Source organism: Camelina sativa, chromosome 18 (assembly GCF_030686135.1).
Source record: "Camelina sativa cultivar CO46 ecotype springtype chromosome 18, ASM3068613v1".
Taxonomy (NCBI): domain Eukaryota; kingdom Viridiplantae; phylum Streptophyta; class Magnoliopsida; order Brassicales; family Brassicaceae; genus Camelina; species Camelina sativa.
The window spans coordinates 14,971,708-14,988,457 of NC_141897.1; the positions used below are offsets into that span (position 1 = coordinate 14,971,708).

The 16,750-nt window shown below is 35.6% G+C and overlaps 3 protein-coding genes and 1 long non-coding RNA gene across 14 annotated transcripts; 2 read left to right on the plus strand and 2 right to left on the minus strand.

The window, feature by feature from the left end:
* Positions 1-2,944: 2,944 nt before the first annotated feature.
* LOC104761171 (K(+) efflux antiporter 5) lies at positions 2,945-7,457 on the minus strand. 8 transcript variants are annotated; one of them, XR_015588979.1, is made up of 20 exons: positions 7,078-7,457; positions 6,864-6,907; positions 6,715-6,782; positions 6,535-6,616; positions 6,383-6,444; positions 6,213-6,288; positions 6,014-6,088; positions 5,607-5,678; positions 5,435-5,518; positions 5,279-5,347; positions 5,095-5,172; positions 4,861-4,949; positions 4,670-4,766; positions 4,511-4,564; positions 4,198-4,288; positions 3,905-4,093; positions 3,730-3,807; positions 3,599-3,643; positions 3,393-3,488; positions 2,945-3,265 (listed from the first exon to the last, which is right to left on the minus strand). XR_015588979.1 is itself a non-coding variant. In XM_010484207.3 (20 exons), exons 1-20 carry the CDS (start codon positions 7,277-7,279, stop codon positions 3,224-3,226), a joined length of 1,698 nt encoding a protein of 565 aa, XP_010482509.1. In that variant the 5' UTR covers positions 7,280-7,457; the 3' UTR covers positions 2,945-3,223. The 8 variants fall into 8 exon arrangements, 4 of the variants coding, with proteins under 4 accessions (XP_010482509.1, XP_010482508.1, XP_087355578.1 ...); XR_015588978.1 differs by having other exon boundaries at positions 2,945-3,274; XR_015588977.1 differs by having other exon boundaries at positions 4,861-4,979.
* Positions 7,458-7,639: 182 nt separating this feature from the next.
* On the plus strand, positions 7,640-9,656 carry LOC104761172 (CDGSH iron-sulfur domain-containing protein NEET). Of its 3 annotated transcripts, none has more exons than XM_010484210.3 (3): positions 7,687-8,039; positions 8,267-8,339; positions 9,384-9,656. In XM_010484210.3, exons 1-3 carry the CDS (start codon positions 7,693-7,695, stop codon positions 9,471-9,473), a joined length of 510 nt encoding a protein of 169 aa, XP_010482512.1. In that variant the 5' UTR covers positions 7,687-7,692; the 3' UTR covers positions 9,474-9,656. The 3 variants fall into 3 exon arrangements, with proteins under 3 accessions (XP_010482513.1, XP_010482512.1, XP_087356177.1); XM_087500051.1 differs by lacking the exon at positions 9,384-9,656 and adding an exon at positions 9,155-9,351; XM_010484211.3 differs by lacking the exon at positions 9,384-9,656 and having other exon boundaries at positions 7,640-8,039; positions 8,267-8,556.
* Positions 9,657-10,196: 540 nt separating this feature from the next.
* On the plus strand, positions 10,197-12,715 carry LOC104761173 (uncharacterized). Of its 2 annotated transcripts, XM_087500049.1 has the most exons (10): positions 10,197-10,341; positions 10,494-10,515; positions 10,675-10,805; positions 10,922-10,999; positions 11,236-11,271; positions 11,540-11,575; positions 11,716-11,852; positions 11,966-12,112; positions 12,208-12,416; positions 12,513-12,715. In XM_087500049.1, exons 1-10 carry the CDS (start codon positions 10,309-10,311, stop codon positions 12,623-12,625), a joined length of 942 nt encoding a protein of 313 aa, XP_087356175.1. In that variant the 5' UTR covers positions 10,197-10,308; the 3' UTR covers positions 12,626-12,715. The 2 variants fall into 2 exon arrangements, with proteins under 2 accessions (XP_087356175.1, XP_087356176.1); XM_087500050.1 differs by lacking the exon at positions 10,494-10,515 and having other exon boundaries at positions 10,198-10,341.
* A 459-nt stretch (positions 12,716-13,174) lies between these two features.
* Positions 13,175-15,510, minus strand: LOC104761175 (uncharacterized). The gene is made up of 5 exons (XR_763106.3): positions 15,316-15,510; positions 14,905-15,059; positions 14,586-14,814; positions 14,256-14,481; positions 13,175-13,460 (listed from the first exon to the last, which is right to left on the minus strand). It is a non-coding gene; the product is annotated as an uncharacterized LOC104761175 (long non-coding RNA).
* Between the last annotated feature and the right edge of the window lie 1,240 nt (positions 15,511-16,750).

A 16,750-nucleotide genomic window follows, 5' to 3' on the forward strand; every position in this document is an offset into this window, starting at 1 on the left:
CGGCTAGCGGGGGGCTAGTGGGGTCCACGGGATGGGTTGTTATAAGGCCAAGGTCCCCTATTTATATAATACAAGGTGTGCAATACAACATTCTTTTTTCATATTCTAATGCTAACAGGATTTTACAATTTTCTTGTTAATTGAGAAAAAAGAAATTGACTATCTTTTCTAAATTTCCTTTTTCCAAGCACTCTTTGTTCCTTTACAAACTTTAAGCTTTTAGACTTTTCTCCAAGCTTCCAGCTCTTGTAATCCTCTTTATCGATTCATACATTATCCACCATGATTTATTTCCATATTTTGGTTCTTCAATGTTTTGCTTGTATTACTTTGTGTCTTACTTGCACCTAGGACAGCGACTATAACATATGTTTACATCTTCAACTTTTTACATTTTTCCGATTTTACAACCGATTGGGGTAAAATCCCGGCGGTGCATCGCTGCCAAACGATTAACCGGCGCATTAGCAGCCTTGACGGCCACATTTTAAAACAGAACCTATATCTAACCATTATTTAATGTTTATCCAAACTTGACCCGAAGTCTAAAAGATAATAGAAAACTACTCGATATCCGAATGCAAACCCCTCCTATACAACATAAGGGAGAGCTGAAGCTAGAAACAACTTACTTTTTTTTTTGACAACACCATACAAGATTGACTCAAACAAGCCAATGCGCAGGAATATTGTTTAATAGGTAACTAAATGCGGTACTGAACAAACTCATCGCGCTAAATTATCCGCTTTACCATTCTGAGAGCGAGGAACATGTATCAATGAGAATGAAGCAAACTGCTCCTTGTCCAAATGTATGTCTTCCAAATAATGCGTAAAAGCTGGCCACTCAGCAGGCGAAGACACCATCTTCACCAAATCAGAGCAGTCGGTAAGAAAAACGACATATTGGTTATCCGTCCCAATCATACAACGCATTGCCCAAATAAGAGCTTCAAGCTCAGCATGAAGTTGTGATAAGTTGCGGCGAAGATTCGATGCTCCCATAGAAGGGCCTTCTCCTGAAGGTGGGATGCAGAACCATCCTCGGCCAACATAGTGATCCGTCGCTTTCAAGAACCATCAACATAACAAAGAAAACACTGCCCAGAATTAGGGGCCCCAATTCGACCCGCAGAAACTTTCGAAGGGCCAGGAACCATATCGGATGGCCTATCCTCACCTTGAGCCAGAAGCTAGGCCTTGGCCTCATCCTCCGCTATACTCAGGATCGCAAGGGGATTCGAATCCAAATTACTAAATAGTTTATCATTATGGGTCTTCCAAGTATACCATAGAATCCATGGGAACAACTCCTGTGAAGGTACAGCGGAACACCGCCAAAAAAGAAAATCCATATTCGTGAAAACCGACTCCGCCGGGAAAAGTCCCATGGCCGTCGGGAACTGGGACAAAGCCCAAACCTGCCTAGCTGGTGGACACTTGAAAAGAGTATGATTAATCGTCTCTTCCAGATAGCCGCAGAGACCGCACGTAGCATCACAACTCAGCCCCCGTTTTCGTAGCCTAGCTGTAACCGCCACACAACCCGAAAGGACCTGCCACATAAAATGGCGTAGCTTCGGGGGACACGGAATCTGCCACACATGCTTCTGCAAATGGACCAAATCCAGGCCAAATGGCAGTGCCACCGACTCAGAAAAATTGGACCGAAGTATATGATACCCAGATTTTACCGAATAATTACCAGACTTGGTAAAATGCCACCCCAACAAATCCGGTTTATCCGGCTGTCGCAAAGGTAAGGCAGAAATGATAGCCACATCCTCCAGTACAAACGTAGCCATAAGCTGGGCCAAATCCGAGGAGTTAGAAGTTCTTTCAATAAGATTATGAACTCGAAGCAAAGGGTCAGAAGGCAACCCTATGCCTATTGCTGGTCTTGGGGGTTGAGCAGGGATCCAAGGGTCATTCCATACGGAGATAGAAACACCAGATCCTACTCGTTTAATGAGTCCTTTATTAACCAGAGAGCGAGCAGAAACTATACTCCGCCACCCATAAGATGGGGAGTACGATTTAATTGGATCCAGAGGATCCGAATGCCTATAATATCGGCCCTTAAACACACGCGCAAATAAAGAATCTGGGACGGTTATCAAACGCCAGAGCTGTTTCGCCAGCAAGACTGTATTATAATCATCTAGACACCGAAAACCCAAACCTCCTGCATCTTTCCCACAACATAACTTATCCCATGCCATCCAATGTAACCCACTAGATAGTCCAGATGAGCTCCACCAAAAATTAGAAATTGCACTAGTCTACTTCCTCGTAACCGTCTTTGGTATCCGAAAACATGACATCACAAAGGTTGGGACAGCCGCAACAACAGACTTTATCATTATCTCCTTATCTCCTTTCGATAAAAGTCTTGTTGTCCACCCACATACCCGTGACTGCAATTGATCCTGAACAAAGGAGAAAATTTTCGTCTTAGCCCCACCCAAGCTTTCCGGAATACCCAAATAAGAACTCATACCTCCCAAATTAGTAATACCCAGAACTCCCTGTAGCTCTACACAAAGAGTATTATCCACCGTGTGGCCAAATTGGACAGAAGATTTCTGAAAATTAATTTGTTGGCTTGAAGCCCGCTCATACTTCCGAAGAATCCCTAAAACCACTTCGCACTGTTCCCTCGTGGCCCGACAGAAAAAAAAAAACTATTATCCGCGAATAATAGATGGAAAATGGCAGGACTAGCTGTTGAAACAACTTACTTTCTATAATAGATGTAAGCCTAAATTTAAAATTTTTACATTGTTTCATAAAAAAAAATGATTTATTTATTCAAACAGCTAAAGAATTAGTGACAAAACTGTCAAACTTAAAATAAAAGACGATCTAAATGATTTCGTTTTCAGATAAAAACTTTCAAAAGAATTCCAAACCAAATTAACAGAGTGAGCTTTTGAAAAATATGTAATACAAAGAGAGATGTATTTAAAAGCATACGAAGCTAATATCATTACAACTTACACCAAATAAACAAGCTACAAGTCGCTTGAACTACACAAGGAGGTTATGAATACTAAATATATAATATATACCATATTACATAATACGATTCAAGAAACTAGAAAAAGCAAGTCATGGATCTGATTTGGTCAGTTTTAAATGTTTTTTTTCTGGCTTCCTGGTCTAGTTTCGGATCAAAATTTGTTTTCCTTCTTAAATCTTCAGTCAATGTACAAAAGAGAGATCACTTGGTTCTGTTATGTACTTCTATCAATGATGCTTTCTCCTGCAAATTCTATAAACAAAACTCTCAGTCACAAGTCATCATTACTCTTTCCCATAAGATTACTCATTGCAATTTATCAATACATCTATTTCCATTTATATAGCTCTAGAAAAGAGAAGGGGATAACCTCGTTCTGGGAACTGTTCTCAGAAGGAAACCATCGAAGGAGGACACCGAGGTTCATTGCACTCGGTATTAACTTGAACAGCAATGGAGTAGTTACCTGTAACAGTTCGCATTGTCAGGTGTAAATAAGCTTTGAACTATAATACACTATTTCAAGTATGTTCTCTTGGAATGCGAAAAGGTTGTTTGCACGTTGAGGTAACTTACAAGACTTAGAGCTGTTGTGCCCAAAAGGAGGAGATACATTTTCCCCTATATTGTCATTCGTTTAACCCAAAGTTAATTAAGAATAAAATGGTAAAGGGTGTGTTCAATTACAAAAGCAAAAAAAGTGTTACCTCGATAACGTGTAGGTTTGACGCTCGGCTTAGGAGAACAAAGGCGAACTCTCCAATCTGAGCAAGTAATACCCCGACCTGTTACATTTGTGACAACAGATTAACGTGATTGGTGGATAATGGGATTCAATATGAAGGAACTCATAGAATCTTTAGCAGGAGGGGCAAAACTCACGTGGAAAGATATCTTCATGTTGTATCTAAAAGCCTTAACAACTACTGCTGCAATTGCTGTCTTAATAACTATCACTAGAATCACCGAAGCCAAAAGAATATCCACGTGGTTCCAGAGAAAGTGAACATTAATGAGCATCCCGATACTGGATAGAAAGAGAGCGGCAAACAAATTACGAATTGGTTCCACCTACATCAAAAAGTAAGTGAGATTTCAGAAATGTCAATAACCTGACCATTAGACTTCACTTCTGTACCAAGGGGTAAAAACAACATGAGTTCAAAAATCAGTACCTGCTCTAGTGTATGTTGAGCAAATTCGGTCGTAGACAACATAACACCAGCCACAAATGATCCCAACTCAAGACTAAGACCCAGCTTGTCACTGCACTGAAAACGTTTTGCAAAGAACCAACACTCAAGTCATCGAAATGCTATTTTACTTAACTACTTCAGTGTCTATCGTACTCATCATTGTTTTCTTCTGTAGTCTATTAGTAAGATGTAAGCTCAGGTAACTATTTACTCAGAATGTTATAATACACCAAAAGGGATCAGAAAGCTAAGCAAGCACCGGTATGCAAAGAAATGATAGAATTGGACTTACCCATGCAGATAGTAAGCAGAATGCCACAGCAGCTAATTGGTAAAGTTCATTTGTCTGCATTATATAATGAGAGACATTGGAAATAATTCGGATCCCACTTGAAGAAAGAAAAGAAGATGTCAAAGTAATGTCTGAAAAGATATGTCGTGTAAGACTTACTTGAGATGATAATTGAATCATTAGCTTCAGAAAGCGGGGTACAAATGACCAGGTTAATAGAGATGCCACAGTGAGATATATGGACAATATCAGTAGCCTAAAATTACAACAAGAAAATGTTTTATGTCAAATAGGGTAATGAGGATATATAAGAGGTTCCTGGACATATTTCTTACTACAGAACCACTTACAGCTTTCCCATTGATATAATCCCTTGTAGTAAACCACTGTTACCACCCAAAACTGGAAGCAGGGCGAATAGTAAACCAACAACACAGTCCTGAAAATTTAAGATGAAGGAAGAAAATAGCTTTTTTTTTTTTTTTTTTTTTTTTTTTGAACAAAAAAGGAAGAAAATAGCTAAAGAAACAAAATCTTCATATAACGAAATATTCAATTTGTAAATATAGTGTTATTAGTGAAACCTGAAAGATAAGTATCCCTATTGTAACTTGACCATGAAGAGAACTTGTGCTGTTCCGTTCTACCAAAAACTTTACTACCTGTTCAAATTGACATGTGGATAATAAACAGAAACTCTGAGATGAAGCGGGGAAAAGAGTAGCTTTTGTATTAAACTTGAGAAGACAAAAGACAAGAAAAAAGTACCACTGCAGTTGATGACATAGATAAAAAGGCACCAACAAAAATACCCTCTGACAACCTTGCTCCACACAACTGCAATGACAACAGATATCAATTTTAAAAGTTATGTCCAAATTGCCTATATATGCACTGGAAAAAAAATGCTCTATTTTCCCATACCAAGGCAGTTACACCACATAAAAACATAAGTAAGACAATCTGAAGAAGCCCTCCAAGGACAGCAACCGGGCCAACAACTTTCAGCTGCAGCATTCACACAGGAACATATGATTTTTAGATTAAGATTACAAAATCCACATGAAGTTGCATTCAATAGTAAATGGACGTCTACCTTAGTCATTGAGAATTCCAAGCCCAAAGCAAAAAGAAGGAAAACAACGCCAAACTGTGCTACGGTTTCAACCTGCCATACCACCGGAAGAAGAAATACAGAACATATGAATACCAGAATACTTTATCCATATGAATGTGTGGTTCCACGTCCTACTTTTATGTATAACAGTACTGATGACTTAAACTCACACAACAAGAACAAATGATAATTGTAAAGCCACCTTTAACATGCTCAGCCAAGAAGCAAAAAGTTTATCCTAATTTCTGATTGCTTACAATACAGTAGATGAATTCTATTCTAATTAACCTTATTGTTAAATTTCAATAAGAAGATCAGGAAATGAATACATATGACAACATCCCCATAAATGTCCTCTTAAAATATTTGCATGCCTATTATCATACCTGAACCATTTCACTGATGAATTTCAGTCCTCCTGGCCCAATGATTGACCCCGCAAGAAGATATCCAACAATGACCTAAAGCATATAAAGATAGTATAACATACCATCAGAATGGTATTTGGCCACAGTGTGTAGCTCGAGATACTAGGAACATAATCTCAAATGTATTTCATGTTATTAAGTAAGGTTGCTAGCATACCGGTTGTCCAAGACAAGAGAAGACGATCCCACCAATCGCAGCAAAAACAATAATGACCACCAAATCTGATATCAGTCTGAAAGAAATGTCAAGAACCTATACATCACAAGTCTGAAACAGTGCGTGTACCAAAATGCTCCAAATACAGAAGAAATCTGAGAGAGACCAACCTCAAATCTACTTGAAGTATGGGATACTTAGATTTCTTGTTAGACATGACAAAAACATTATTCTGCAGAGTAGCATAAGAAGAACATTAGCTGCAGCTATAAATAAATGGTAAGATCAGTATAACAAATCTTGCTTAGTCTTCTTCTCAAACCTTTTTGTCTATAAGAGTCATATCATCAGAATCTTCATTTTCCAGGGAAAAAACATCTTGAAGCTGGAATGGTCTGGTACCACTGGATAAATTCGAAGAAACAAGTCATAAACCCCACATTGAACCACTAATCAAAATATGGCTATATTCGACAATTACAACAAGGTTCTGCATACTTACTTATTCTCTTGTGTATCATTCCTTTTACCCTTCTCATGCGTTACTTTAGCAACAGTCTCTATTTCAGCCTGCCAAAGACCATGATAATCAATACAGAGCTCAAGAACATTATTAAAAACTCACACGCAAACAAGTAACTAAAAACCTACTTGTTGATCAGCAACACTGCTGTTAAAGCTAGCTCCATCAGATCCTAAGGAAAAACCAAAAGAAGTATGTTTAAGCTTCTTCAATCTTCATCATCCAGCAAACCAAATACAAATCACAATCACAAACACAAAATTATTTTATGTTCCGTTTACTCTTTTTTTGTTTGCACATTGAAACCAGAGGAGATCGAAGAAGAAGAAGAAGAAACAAAACCTTCAGGGGAATCGTTTTCGGAAAACTCTTTCTCGAGAACCCGATCGAACATTTTAGCGATACTTCCTTCACCGTTACCCGGAGCCGTCGAGTTCACAAGGTTTCCGTAAAACCGCTCCCGCGTTTCTTCATCAGATCTCGCTGATAAAGACGTACCAAGTAGAAGGAGGAACGTTAATCCAATCACTGCGAATCTCGCCATTGTTCGATCCCACGAATTTGGGATATCGCCGCGAATCCAATTTGCTTCTGAGAAATTTCAGATTTATTATTCCTTCTTTTTGTTTTAGTCTTTTTAGATCCAAAAAAATTTTGAAATTGAATCAATGGAAAAAAAAAAATTTGTGTTGAATATATTTGTTAATTGTCAATTAGTCTGTGAAGGGTACGTGCGAATGCGATTACGATTGGTTTGGTTTGGTTTGGTTCGGTTCTTGATAATTAAAGTCTCGTGACAAGAACTAGTCCTTTTCGCACTATACCAATAAAATACGATAATTTAGTATAATTTGGCATTTTTTTTCTAAACCAAAGGTGGTTAGTTCAAGAACAAATCCAAATCATTAATGGCCACAAAACACACACTTTACGACATCGTTTAGTAGAGAGAGCGTGATGGCCACAAGCTTTACACACTTCACATATCTAATATCTTCTTCTTACTTCATAAACAAATCACTACCACATAGAGAGAGTGCAGAAGTAGGTGAGAAAAGAGAGTTTCCAATGGCTATACTCGCAAACACGTTCGGCATGGGGGTAAGTTACGCCGGACAGCTTCCGTTTAGGCGAGTCACCGCCGGAGAGGTGGGACGTAAGCAGCAGAGGATGGCGGTGGTGAGAGCAGAAGGCAGCGGAGGAGGAGGAGGAGGAATCAATCCGGAGATCAGAAAGAACGAAGAGAAGGTCGTAGACTCTGTTGTCGTCACCGAGCTTTCCAAGAACATAACTCCCTATTGCAGGTTTCACATAGATATATAGTAATCTACTATTTGAATCATGTATTTGTTAAAATCATGCATCTAATTAATGAATTACATTAATTTATTTTTACTAATCCATATATGTTTTTTTAAAAGCTTCTTTCGTGAGACTTTTCTTATTATATTTTTACAAAAGAACAAATGTATGGATCTCTATTTGTGTGCATGTATATGAAAACATGGTGATGGATTTGATTTGACGTTAGGTGTTGGAGGTCCGGGACGTTTCCATTGTGTGATGGGAGTCATGTGAAGCACAACAAAGCTAATGGAGATAATGTTGGTCCTCTTCTTCTCAAGAAACAGTAGTTCTTTTTGTTTTTGTTTCTCGTTTTGTTGGGTGATGTATTGATGATACTCGCGTCTAATTGAATAAAACAGATTAGTATCTAGTGAAACAAGGCTAAGATGAAGGCTTTTATCCGCTTTTATCAATTCAGATTTCAAAAAATGTTTGGCTAGTCGCTTTTTCTCACCCTCTTTTGGTATTTTATATTATATACAGGCCCGGCTCTATACATCTGCACGGAGTGTAAATGCACAAGATCCATTTAATTTTTGGGTTTTTTTTCTTTTGATTTTAAGGTCCAATTTTTTTTTTTAATCCTTTTTTAGCATGAAAAAATAGGACCCAATTTTTTTTTTAGTTCAGGGTCCAAAAAATAATTGAGCCGGGGTCTGACTATATATGTATGTCCTACGCATCGAGTGAGTAATATTAATATAGCAAACATGTGGGTAATATTTTTTTTTGGTAGTAACATGTGGGTACTATTAATATAGTGGAAAATGCTACATATGAAGATATACTTAGAATTTTCTGAAATTAATTATTTTGTAAATCTATTTACAACTTATTCACAATACATTGAGATAGAATTTGAGAAAACTTTGATTATACTCTTATAACGTGATTCTCTATAAATTTGTTGACAAACCAAAACAAAATACACTATAATATTTGTTCATATAGATTTAACAAATTTTGTTTAAAAACAAAAATATAAACAGTTCTTTGTTAATAAGAGTAGTGTTAAGTTTTGGACGACAAGAACACTCTCTAGACTTTTTCATTTGTAGAATCTTTTTAACAGGTTAGAGAAAGAGAGTGGGATATCATATTATCAACAATGGATATCTTAATCGCATGGGACATACTCCTTAGCTTGTTATTGGTTATGGATTCCAACCCTTGAATTTTATGTACTTTCTTCATTATGTTTGCATTAATCTGGTTAGTGACTCATTTGGATGATGAAAGTACTATAAAGTGTTGCTTTCCATTATGCAAGTTTCAAAGAGTAGTACAATTTTTCCTTGCAGGTTGGTCCAAGATTCTTGGAAAAACGAATACTCGTGTTCTATCTCCAAAAACTCATGAAAATGGAGAAGTCTTTGTGGTGGTATTTTTAATTAGATGCAGTCTAAAAACTAATTTTACAACATACACGTACAACATGTTGAGAGGATGCTTCTAGAATACGATGAGTCTCTAGAGAAATTTGAATCACAGACTTTCTTGTTGGCTTCTTAAAATTACAAAAATTACATTGTTCTTATAAGTTGGTCTTAATCCAAGAAATATTGTTTGACTAACTCATGTGTTATTCATTTCGTAGTTCTAATTAAATTGTAATAAAATATCTATAATAAATAAAATTATTTTTTTAGAAAAATATGTCAAATATATGAACACTGTTTGAAAAATGTATAAGAAATATTAGTAACATCATAATAACGTTACATCAAAAGTAGAACATTAAGGTATAAATTAGTAACGTATTAAAAGTAACAAAGTCGTAAATTCAAAATTTAAAACTTAATGCCCAACTTTAAAGTTTACAAATATATCCCATATAGAAAAATTGAATTCATCTCGTATCTTTGACACCAGATCGCATGCATGTTGTGTTGTTTGGATCAAGTATGTATTATTCCATTTATATGGAATGTATATGAAATACACTAAAAAAAGACTGTATACAATACACACATATATATCATCCGAGTCTAACCAAAGTACTTGGAACAAAAAAAAAAGGATTTATAATTAAAATTTGGAGTATTTGAGTTATTATTAAAAATAGAAATATGACATAAGTATATAATTATATTTCGGTTATTTTCGGTTCGGTTCGGTCCCAAGTTTTGGATTACAGGCTTTGGGATTTTGTTGGTCCGGCTGAGATTCGAATACCCTAGCACTAGCAGTCGTCTCGCTCTCTTCCTTTTCTTTCAAATTGTCCCAATGGGAAAATCTAGCAAGAGTTCCTCCAGCGAAGTAATCTTCTTCTCTCTTATTTTTCTTCTTTTTTTTTTTTTTGTATGTTTCTCTGACTCAGTCTCACTTGTTAATGGTGTTCTTCTTTTTCACAAAATCAACATACACAAAATTGCTGTTTTTCTTTTTTTTTTTTGTTTGGGATTTTTCAGGATGAAGGTTCTTCTTCTCCAGGTAAGAGAATTGCGGTTTCCGCCAGCCTAGTATTCCGACAGAGATTTCAATTAATAGCGAACGATTCCGACAGAGATTGGGATTTCTCTCTTTTTTTTTTTTTTTTTTTTAATATGGGTGTTGTTTGTTTTTATTTACACTTAAAATCGGTCTGTGTAGATGTGAGTTCCATCGAACAAGATTTGGATTCCCTGAGAGTAGATGTGGCTTCTCTCACTGCAACTGTGAAATCAACACTTGATTTGATGCCGTCTAAGGAGGAGTTACTTGCCATGGTTACCTCATTCCAAGTATATATATATATAAATCACGACTTTTGCGCTTTGATTTCTCTTCTAGTAGAGATAAAAAATTTCAACTAACATACCACACTTACTTATTTGTGATGGGAAAATATAACTATTAGGAACTTGCAAAGAAACTGGCAAAGATACCTGCTTCAGTTGCTCAAGTTACTTCATCCTCTAAGTATCATCACAAGAAGGTGATTAAGATACTTTATACCTCAGTCTTGTCATGTCTCCTATTTTTAATTGTGTAGTGTACCTTTTAGGACTCGAGCTAGCTCTTCTTGTATTTGCTTTTTTTTTTTTTTTTTTTTTTTACTTTTATTTAAGATCTTCATCCAACCGCATTGACGATATACTTCTTGTCGATACTGTTTCTGAGTCTATTCGATTCTTTGACTCAAACTATGTCTTTTTTGGTTGATTTTGGCAGAAACGTGGTGAAGGTGAAGAGCCTGCCAAGAAAGAGGTAAGCATTAGTTAACCTCCTGATGATGATGGCACAGTCTTACTCATTCCAGTTGCTCAAGTTACTTGTACCTCAGTCTTGTTATGTCTCCTGTTTCAATTATTTTGCTTATGTAGCGCGTGCCTTTTAGAGCTAGCTGTTGTATTTTCGTTTTGTTTGTACATTTCTTTCTCAAATACCCCCGAATTGACTATACTTCTTGTAGATACTGTTTCTGAGTCTTTTTAGTTACTTATTTGACTCAAATTTATGTTTTTCTTTTTGGCAGAAAAGTGATGAAGGTGAAGAGCCTGCCAAGAAAAAGGTAAGCAATAGTTAAATCTTCTCTATGGTTTTTCAATTTTATATATATATATATATATATATATATATATATTTTTAAAAAAATGTAAGTGCCAATTAACGAAAATCGTACTCTGTTTTTTTTTTTATATATATATACAGGCTAAATCAGATACCAATAATACTCGTAAAAAAGAGAGCATTACTCGTCCGTTTCCTGTCTATGTGGATGCTCATCCTCTTGAAAAGAATGCTCAGGTAGGCGAGATAGTCGAATTCAAAATGCAACCTGGGGGGAGGTAAATTTTGAATTTCCATGTTTTGGAGACATGTGTTCTTTTTGTGTTGATTATGTTCTCTCCTGCAAATCATTAATTGCACTGATGATGACACTGGTGCATTGTAAATTCAGCATTGATCGTGGCATCCTTTTCGTAAAGGGATATGATTCTTCGCTTTCTGAGAATGATATCACGGAAGCAATGCTTGAGCATTTCAGTCCATGTGGAATGATCCGAAGAATTTATTTTCAAACAAATGGAACCACACCTATCTTAAGGTCTCTCTGTGACTACTTTCTTAATTACTCCAATTTTTGTGACAAGTAATTAAAGTTAAAGTTGTGCTAATATTTTTTACCTTTTCTTTTGACAGACATGTTTTCCTTGAAATGTTACAAGGCACAGAGGCCGCTTTAAAACTTAATGGAAGTGACCTGGGAGGATTTAAACTTGAAGTTCATGATGCTAAACAGAGAGACGAATTCTATATGACTTGCGATCTGGATTTTCCTTTTACCCCCCCCCCCCCCCCCCCCCCCCCCCCCCCCCCGAACTCTCGTCGTCATGAGCGTCTGGATCGAAGTAAGTACATAAATTTTGTTCTTGATGATTGATTCTTTGTCTCCTCATAAAAACGTGACTTGTCATTAATTTGTGATTTTTTATGTTTCTCTTTAGAGAACCTCCTCCTGTGTATGGCATTGTCCCTTCTAGCAAGATCAACAAGTAATAGAGACCAGCTGCAGATAGCTACTGTTGGTGCGACTTGTTTCTCGACCAGCCACATATAAATATTTGGATAATACTATTTCTGTTTTTATTTATGTAAGAATACTGGCCTAAATTTTAATGTTATAAAACTGCGTTATGTATTTTCACTATATGGTTTGTTACTTTACCCATTTTCACTATTTGGTTGGCTACTTTACCCTAATAAGGATCACCTTTGTACGTAGGAAAAAAATGCAAGCTTTTGATATATAGATCCTGATCAGAGATCTTCGATCCTAATTTATATATATATATATATGGGTTTCTTGCATATATAGATCCTGATGAGAGATCTTCAATCCTAATATAAATATGGGTTTTGATATATAGATAGGATGGGAACAGTGGTCCAGCAAGCATGGCCATGAGAGATGATGAAGTTCTTGAGCTTCTGGTCTTCTTCAGGTGACCATAACCCTTTCCTCTGTCTTTGTTTTGGTCTCTCTCCAGATTTGGTCATCATCTTCCACGTATCCTTCTTTCTTTCTCCCTCAAGTCTTGTCAATTAAAAGATCAATTTGTGTAAATTATGAATGAGAGAGAGAGAGAGACAGACAGAGAGAAGTATATATTAGCATAGACAATTAATTATGCATAGAGATAGAGAGACCATTTATTTTAAACGCAAACGCATAAAAGCCATAAAAAGTAACAAAAGCGTTGTTAATAAGAAGTAAAATAAGGATTGTAGCTAGCTCTGCTTCAGCATCAGCTATCAGCTGTTGCTTGTCTTAGCTGAGCTCTACATCGATTAGCTTGGTCAACTTTTCTTCTTTATACTTCCAAAACATTCACGCTCAAGCTCAAGCAACATCGTATCATCCCTATCAGTATCTGTTTCTCCAACTTTATAAACTAATGTACAAAACGATACAAACAAGATCTTGTAAAGACTTTACACAGAGAGACGGAATACGCTTAGATGTATATATAAATGAGTTAAGTTATAACATCCTACAACAAAATCTTCCTCGCGAACATGGTAAAATACAATGTAGTCTAATGAATAATAAAGGCATAATAAAGTCATCATAAGTTTTGGTCTAACAATAATATTTTAATAGAATGAAATCTATTCAATAAGTCAGCAACGACCACTAGTCCCAGGTAACTATTGATACACACGGAGAACAATGTCAGGTATAAATCTAGGGATTAATGGGAATTATACAATCTTTAATGGAGAGAAAACATCTACGATTCTAACACAAACCGATAAATTATACCAGTTTCTATCAAACAAATCTGGGCACAAGGCGTTTTAAGCACATAAACTCAATGAGACTTAGCAAGCAATCAGAGAGAAAGAGAGAATCTGGCTATACGATGGGAATAGACGGAAACTAGGATCTAAATGCCGTATATGCTTAGGAAAAAGCTGCCACTGAGAAGAACAAGAGGTATTTGAGAAACTGCTTCAGTGAAACCAGAGACGGAACCCCTCCAAAGAGCCAAAAAAATAAAGTAAAAGCAGGATCGAATAAAAGCACTAAAAGTAAGAATTCAACCCCAGCAACTGCCTTAATCAATTTCGGATTAACGAGCAGCCTCTACATTAACATAGTACATTTTCGAAATGGAAACTATCAAACGCCATTTTTCTTATTTTTGATACATCCAGAAGATTAGAGGTTGTGTACGACTACGTACCTCATGTCAGATGACAGTAGCAACTTCAGAATCTACTACCAGAAAATGATCAAACAGCACAGTACCAACATGTCAGATTCCACATGTCGAGAGGATTAAAGGTTTTGTACCTCATGCACGATCACGGTAGCAACTTCAGAATGTTAGCAAGAAACTGAAAATCAATCTTCCTGCTATCGAATACAAAAGTAAACAAGTGCTTCCGAATCGTCTCCACACGATCACTCTAAGGGAAACAACACCACAAAAGGAGTATATTACATATCTAATGGTTGGAATAACCAAAGGAAAACAAAGAAGCCAATCACGCAAATTCAAATCAAATTTCACCTTTTCCTTCTCAAGTGCTTGCAGCTGGTCTTCAAGCTTTCTCATAGACAAGTCAGTATCATCGAGAAGTGGCTTAGACTGAACATGTTCTCCTTCACCTTTGATATCATTAGCAATACTATTTGCTTCCTCCAGGACAACAGTGAACTGGTTCCTTCTATCAATTTACCTCTTTTGCATCTATTCCAGTTCAGAAGAATCGTCCCAAGCTCCCAACGCTTTGATCAGACTGACACGTACAAAAGAAGGTTACAGTTGAAAAATACATAACCATAGACTATAGCAAATCATTATCATACCATTCATAATGATAACTCACCTGCTAATATGCACAAGACGTTCCCCCATGATTCAACATCAGCTATTGCTTGCCTTAGCTTGGTCAACTTTTGTGCTATATACTTCCAAAACATTCACGCTCAAGCTCAAGCAATCCCTATCAATTTCTGTTTCTCCAACTTTATCCCAAATAATCTAATCCACAAAACAATACAAACAAGATCTTGTAAAGACTTTACACAGAAAAATTGAGAGGTAAAGAAAAAAAAAGAGACTCTTAACTCTACGGATCTTTTTGAATACTTGCCATTTCGAAATGCTTTAACATGTAATACAGAAAAAGAAGAAGAAACCCTAACCATGTCGTCAATCTCAAAACTAGCAGCTAATTCGAAGCAGATTGATTTTGATTTTGACATTGCGAAGCAACAAATTTCAAATCTCAAATTACCTGAAAGTTTGATCCATCGGTCACTGAAACTGTGCGAGGAAAAAAATGGAGGAAGAAGATCTCAGATGAACTCTTCGATTGGCTTTTGTAATCGAGGTTTGGTTTCTTCGGTACCATGACATTGCTCGGACCGGAGTTTGAAGGAGCAACGGGATGATTTGGGGTGAAGAAGATTTTGTTATGTGAGAGAGGAGGAGAAGGAGAAGAAAAGAGTCGTCTTTAAAATTCGGTTCGGAAACGGTCCAATTTCACAAATAACCGGCCGGTTTGACGGCCAATTCAGCCATTGTGAGTTCGATTAAACCTGATGATAGTAAACAAAAAAAAAAACATAATTCGTAAACAAATCTAGATTAACATTTTTGCACCGATTTGGCAAAAGAAGGCTTGGAGTTGAAAAATATTTACATCTTATGCCATTATAATTAAAAATTAAAAATAATAATCAAAGTAATTAAGCAAAAATCGAGTATACATATCTGAACAAAATCAATTTCTATTTCTTTTTAATTACAAATTTTAAATATTTTAATGAAAAAGAAACTATAGTTTCTTATCTTTTTCAATGTCGATTTTCCATAATTTGATTGGCAAATTTATTTCCAAAGATTTTACAAAATACAATGATTTTCCATCATACATGTTTTGTTTTTATAAGTTGTTTAAAATGGATTGAGCCATTAATGTCATGGATTAAAAACAGACAAATAAACTAACAATGTACATATTTTATATGTATTTTGTTTTAACCTCCACAATTGACGTATGTTTTTTTTACTAAAAAAAATGTGTCATTTATAAGAGTTATGATGTCAAATACAAATATATGTCCTGTTACATAATTTAAATACTGAGTACATCAAATTTTAGTAGTAATATCAACAATGGTTCTAACTTTTTGATAATAAACTAAAATCTGTGTAAACACCGATTTTAGCAATTTAACATACGCACAATACTAAATAAGCAACAATACTTTATGGAAAAAATTTATTTATCCATGGATCTCTGAAAAAAATCACAAGTATGTGATGAGAATTAGAATAATATTAGTACACTTATATATTTTTGCGGATTGGTCTAAAAGCACAAACAAAATATCTTAAAACTTAATTTTATATAAAAAGAGTTAAAACCAACACTAACCCTCACACTCATACAAAACTAACTATTTTTTATTTTTTTTTAATAGCTAAGAGGTTCTAGGAGAAACTAACTAATTTCAAATTGGTAGATAAAATTTAAATAATATTATATAAACTACAAAGTATTATACATATTAACAGATGTTAACTTTCACAACAACTAATTTTGATTGATTAAATTCTAAAATAAAAGAATTTTGATTAATTAAATTCCAACTGAATATAATAATTTTTAAATAAATAAAGCAAATAAAATAACAAATATCTCAAAATTATTATCCCAAAAGAGA